This window comes from Varanus komodoensis, unplaced genomic scaffold, assembly GCF_004798865.1.
Source record: "Varanus komodoensis strain SLA01 unplaced genomic scaffold, ASM479886v1 scaffold20_1, whole genome shotgun sequence".
NCBI lineage: Eukaryota > Metazoa > Chordata > Lepidosauria > Squamata > Varanidae > Varanus > Varanus komodoensis.
The window spans coordinates 3,814,968-3,820,967 of record NW_025335587.1 but is presented as its reverse complement, the minus strand read 5'-3'; the positions used below and the strand labels follow the sequence as shown (position 1 = coordinate 3,820,967).

Sequence of the window (6,000 nt, the reverse complement as noted above, 5' to 3'; positions counted from 1 at the left end):
CTATTGTGCAACAACACGATTTTCTGGAGAGGCCCAGTTTGGGAAGGAAGTCAACAGCCATCCTAATTTCTTGGCAAGTTTGGTTGGCATGGATTTTTATCAGGTGTTTTCCCTGCTGGTCTAGTCAGAAGCAGTCTCTGCTTGGATTGCAGATGTGCATCTTGTTCCAAGCTGCTTGCTAGGCCCCAGCAGAGGCAGGGCTGCTTTCCCTCTAATCAGAAAAGTAACAAATTACTTATTGTTCTAAAAGATTTTAAAAAAAACTACACAGAATTATGAATGGCAAAAAAGACACAATTTCCAAGTGTACAAAGCAGATTTCAACACAGAGAATTATTGTTAGACAACTTGAAAGAGTCAGTGTATTGCAACGAACATGATTCCCAAAGCATTCCTGAAAGGGTGGGTCTGATATCCAACATTTCACAAGGCATTCATCTATTTTGAAAGTTGTCAGAGGACATTGTTCTCCTTCAAGAGATGTCCAGGCCAGTTCCAGTTTAAAGATAAAGAACTATGGAGTGAGAGTGGGGCTTGACGTTGCCCATTTCTTGTTAGCACCTGGAGACTAGACACAGCAGGCCCATGGGACACCCAGTTACAATCTTACCTGCCAAAGAGAGCTGCATTGCACTTCTACTGAAATTGCTCAAGTTCTTTCCAAATGCACATCTCTGCATGTGCATTAGCTTATGCAAATTCTGAGAGACACTTAAGTGGCTACCCTAACTGCTGTTGTTTCTCTATATCTCTATCTACCCTAATTGCAGTTGTGGACCTTTATCTCAGCACCTTCCATTGTAGAACAAGTCGATCTGCTCTGGTATCACCTTCTTCCTGGCCTTTCAGCATTTCAGTGTCATTCAAAAATGTTGTAAAGGAAGAGATATTATTAAAGAAATTGGAAGATGGATTATGGCTCAAGCGTCATACATCTCACTTTTTTCTATGCTAAACAAGTTTAATAGAGCATCTCTATTTATTCATCCATTTATTCATCTGTTGAATTTCATCACACACAGGTGACTTTCAATTCAAACTGAAGAGTATAATAACCAGCCACCTTGGCTGGAAAAGATGAGCGCTGTAGGCTTTTTTCAGTCTAAATATGCATGAGATTATACCCTTAAAAAAGAAAAAAGCCATACGGAACCAGAAAGGTTTTAAGGGCCTACCTACAACTGCTCAACTTCCTCTGGGGAACAATTCTACAGAACTTTACTCCTGGCCTGGCCACAGGAACTACCAGTGGAAGAAGGTTCAGAAGGGCTTCTGGATTGCAAACAGGCTGTACTTCCAATACTAGAATAACTTTCCTAGGGACCAACAGTGCTTTGGTCTTGCCTGGATTGTTGTCCATCCTTGATGGAGATGTTAAACACCGTAGATAGTTCTGGACCTGACTCAACGGCCTAACTCAGTTTTGCATGTTCATATTATGACAAGCACCTCCCGCTTCCATTGCTCATTAGGAAACACACACAAAAGAATTATGACCAGTCTCTGAAAGCCAAAAATAAAGATTTTAATGATCACAAAAGATAATAATTTGTTATTTTAAAAGTTCATGAAGGTAGGTGCATATTGCAGGCTTTGCGAATGGGGATAAATTATGAGTGGGATCCAGCCATAATATGGTATCTTTTAAAACAACCATATATACATACTGAACTGAACCAAAAAGTGGACAAATGTGTCCCATGTGACAAGCTTGTCTTGCTGCCATTTGAAGGCTGAGAGACGCCTCGCATTGCTCCACCAGATGAAACTGCACAGGATGCCTCCTTGTTCACCCATCACTGAGCATAGTGGTTCACTGGGATGCAGAGACAAAGTAGCACTGTTTTGGGGCATTCACTCTCAAAAGCCTCACTTTTGGTTACAGATTAAAGCCATAGAAGAAGTCAAAGAAGGGAAACAAAAGCCAGCTTTTGCAAATTCCCCCCAAATCCCTGATGATCCCAAAAATACTTGGAAAAGAATAAGTGGAAATGGCACTGGAGGGACAATTGCCCTCAACTGGCCTGGCCTGGCCTGGCCTGGCCTGGCCACACGTGAGCCAACCACTTAAGTGTGAGTGATTCACTGTACTTTCTGCTGTGTGCTCTTTGTATACCTATAGATACAGGTATACATAGGGATGTAGAAACACAGGAATACATATCCTTTTTCTCAATCAGTTTCTGCATAAGATGAAGCCTGATTCTATCTATCTATTCATTACATGTTATCCTACTTTATTATTTATTTAATTTTAACCCACTTTTAATAGAAGGGCAACCCTCCTCCCAACCCAATAACTAAGGAAGATTTAAGGGAACAGTCCTACACATGGTTACACAGAAATCAGTCATAATTTTCCCAGCATTCTCCAGCCAGCACAGCTACCTAGAGAATTCTGGAAGTAGTAGGACTTCTTTTTCCTGTCTAACTAGGCATAGGATTGCTCCTTAACTAGTTTTATTTAGCCATGATTAAAGCAGTCCACTAAAATAGCATTTCCTGGTCTGAAGCCCTCCAGACTTCCCATCGCTGTACTTGTTGGAAATTATGGGACTAGCAGACTAACAATCTGCTAGGCAGATTGAAGGCACCAGATTTGGCAGGCCTGCACTAAGACAGCCCTTACTCATTCTTGATCAGGAGGAGAGGAGAGGAGTAGAGGAGAGGACTTCCAGAGGGTACCTTGGCTTTTTGGAAAAAAGCAGTTTTAAACATTGGAGAAGGACTGTGGCTCAGTGGTAGAGCACAAATTTTGCATGCAGACAGCCCCAGGTTGAGTCCCTGGGATCCTGTTAGAGGTAGAAAAGACCCCGTCTGAAATTCAAGACAGCTACTTCCATTCAGTGTGAACAATGCTGAGCTCGATGGATTGCCAGTCTGACTTATGTTTTAAGGAATTACCTCTCCTATGCCTTTGCAATATGGATAATGCACAAAGGCAGCCAGAGATAGGCAGCTTTTCATGCACCACAGACATTAGAGTACTGCAAATTATCCCGCAGTTTATTGAGCAATGAGGTGCAGAATGGAAACTGGTGTAATCATCATCAGTGCACAACCACCTTGTAGATAATGTACAGCACATGGCTTGCCTTGCTGGAAAGCCTCAACGGATTTGACACCACTGTGCTACTTCAAAAAGATTCTTATCCCTTTGTAATATCCTTATTTGAATCAATTTGTAATGTCACCAAATGCATTATTTCAGTAGCACAGATTTATGCCCCATCACAGATGCTTATTTGCTAATTTTACAATGTACAATACTGGGTCAAAATGACATTTTTGCTACAGAAAACTGAGTTGAGTAAAGAGATGGTACATCTGTGTCCCCTTAGAAATGCATTTAATCCTCTACCATGTGATACGCTTGGTTCAGTCAAGGGTTATCTTCATTTTGTTTCCACCTCCTGTTCTTCCTCTTCCTCGTCTTCTTCCATTTCCTCATCTGAATGATCCCCATTATTCGTAGGGTCACTGAATTCAAAGTTTCCTTCAATGTCCAGTACTTGCAGATGCTTCAATCTTTGGAAGGTGCTTTCTTTGACAGCATGGAATGCAATCTTGTTAAACCTGGAACATTAAAAAGTTACATGGCATTAAATCCAAATCCTTTGCCTTTCATGTTACCCATGTAAATAAGTGGAATGTATTCATTAATGTTCCCTCAAGGTCTAATAGACCTTAATCCAAAAGAAGGATTTTGTATATCATGACGTACTGGAAAAGAGAAAGAAGTGTATAATCTCTGTTCAATTTTCTGTGCATTCTTCAACATTTTTGTTTGACTTTCATCCATATAAGTTTTCTTCATGCAAGGGTGCTATTGCTGCTCAGAGACTTTTGTATTCATTCAGAGAGAAGAGTGTGTGTGCAAGGCCACACCTTCCCCTGTTTATTTAGTTATTTACTGGATTTATACCCCACTGTTTTCCAATAAACCCAAAGCTGCTTGCATAATTCCCTTCCTCTCAAACTTATCCTTACAACAACCCTGTGAGGTAGGCTGGGCTGAGAGTCTGTGACTAGCCCAAGTCATCCAGTTGGCTCCATGGCTGAGTGGAGAGTAGAACCAAGCACCTCAGTCCCAGCCCTGTGCTCTTAACCACTACACCACACTGGCTTTCATGGCGTTATGACCTCCTGCATTTAATAGTTATATCTGTTCATCCCTTTTTAATCTTCCTTAATCTTCCAGGAAGAACTTCCCACTTATAGGGTGGAACAAGCCCAGCCTCAGCACCCAGCACCCTTGGGCTGTTGCTAGAACCCTATACTCTGCCAGGGTGGAGTGATGTGCAGATAAAAATGCCAGTCTTGGTGATAGCAACACCAAGCAGCCATTCTAATTTCCCACAATGCCCCTGACATAGTGCCACTTCTGGCCACTGTGGGAAAATTGAAATAAACCCCCAGTTTATGCCCACTAACATAAGAAGGGGTCTGCTAGGTCCCTCACCCAAAATAGATAGACATGTACTTCCTAGAAGGCAATTTATTAACACCAAAACAAAAAACAAAAAACCCACCCTTGTAATTCAAGTTATACAAGAAAATCTCTAAGGCAGAGGTAGAAACTGAGTTCTATAACACAAAACCACCCCTTGCAAACCACTGAGGGCCAGAGGCCAATAACTTAGCCAAGAATGCCATGTGAAGTCCAGAAACATTCTTGGAAACAAAAGAGGTATCATTGGCTGGTGCTTTGCTTTCTAGTATGGCAACTTCCCAGCTAAGCAATTGTTTTCATTTGAAAAATCTACATACAGACCAGGAGAGGGCAGGAGCACTGGCAGGTTCTGAGGGTGGTGCTCACAGGAACCTTGTTGGAGACTGTAATTCCAACCCATCTGGATTAACAGTGGTCAGCTGCTAGGTGCAGATAACAGGTAAGTGCCTTTCTGTTGCAAAGTTAGATCCTCTGCAAGTCCTTGTTGCCATAATCCAGTAAGTACACACTTGCTGTCCATGCTCAGGAGGACTTTGGACATGTATTTCTTCAACATCTCCCCGTGCCTCATAATCAACAGTTTTTGAGACCAATGGCAAATTTCCAAGGCAATTACAAGAAATGGAGTGGTAGGGTTCTGCCGTTTGATTTAATAAAAGAGCAACAAATCTCATTTGGAATGGTCAAACCCAAATAATTCAATGAACCCTGACCTACATTGCAGGTACTGGGGTGAGAGTGAGGAGATCGCCTTCTCCTGGGCTACAAACCTGAGATAAATTCCCTTTATATTAGGTGTGGATTCAAAGGCATCTTCTGGCACTGTGGTGATCTTGTTGTTCTGCAGGTACAGATATTCCAATGATGCTGGCAAACCAGATGGAATGGAATTCAGTAAATTCCCAGCCATATCTAATATCTGAAAGAAAGGACAGCTAGCAGAGCATGAACTGAGATAATGAACAGAAATCATGGTGATGCTTCCAAATTAGCTTAGATGGATTATCCAGAATTTCTAAGGCAAGCTAACACCTGCATTCTGCCTTTGATTAACACTGAGACTCTGAGTGGGTCTATTCAAATGTAAGCAACTATGCATTTGAGGGGACTCATTTCCAGGTAAGTGTGCATAAGATTACAGCCTAAATTCATTTCATGCCATTAGTGGGATGCCCACAAAATGGAATGGAAATGTGGCCATATAGCTGTGGTTAAGTGAATAGGTGAGTACCAGCTCCCACTTGTTGCCAGCTGGTTTGGCCCATCTTTCTCAGCTTTGGCCCTTCCTTTCTGCTTTTCTACATCTCTTTGGACTATTGCATATTCCCACTTGCCTCATGTCCCCATTATGTAGAAGCTGTGATGTACATGACGCATCACTCCAAACCCCAATAAAGGACCAGCAACCATGCATCCAGTTGATATGTCCATCTTAAAATAAGTATTTCTATTGACAGATTTTTTAAAGATTCTAAACATGTCCTTTTCACCACCTCTTCCATCCTATTCAACCATAGCCCTTTCAATAACCATGATAGCAAGTAAGT

The 6,000-nt window shown here is 41.7% G+C and overlaps 1 protein-coding gene across 2 annotated transcripts in view; it reads right to left on the bottom strand.

Annotated features, from left to right (window-relative positions):
• Window positions 1-1,504: 1,504 nt before the first annotated feature.
• PODN (podocan) overlaps window positions 1,505-6,000 on the bottom strand; it is a 30,106-nt gene continuing 25,610 nt past the window's right edge. Inside the window, exons 9-10 of one of the 2 annotated variants that reach the window (XM_044430475.1) lie at window positions 5,224-5,372; window positions 1,505-3,576 (exon numbers count right to left, since the gene is read on the bottom strand). In XM_044430475.1, coding sequence (XP_044286410.1) covers window positions 3,396-3,576; window positions 5,224-5,372 — 330 coding nt within the window. In that variant the 3' untranslated portion in view covers window positions 1,505-3,395. Of the gene's footprint in view, window positions 3,577-5,223; window positions 5,389-6,000 lie in introns of both variants that reach the window. The other variant, XM_044430476.1, reaches the window with a different exon arrangement.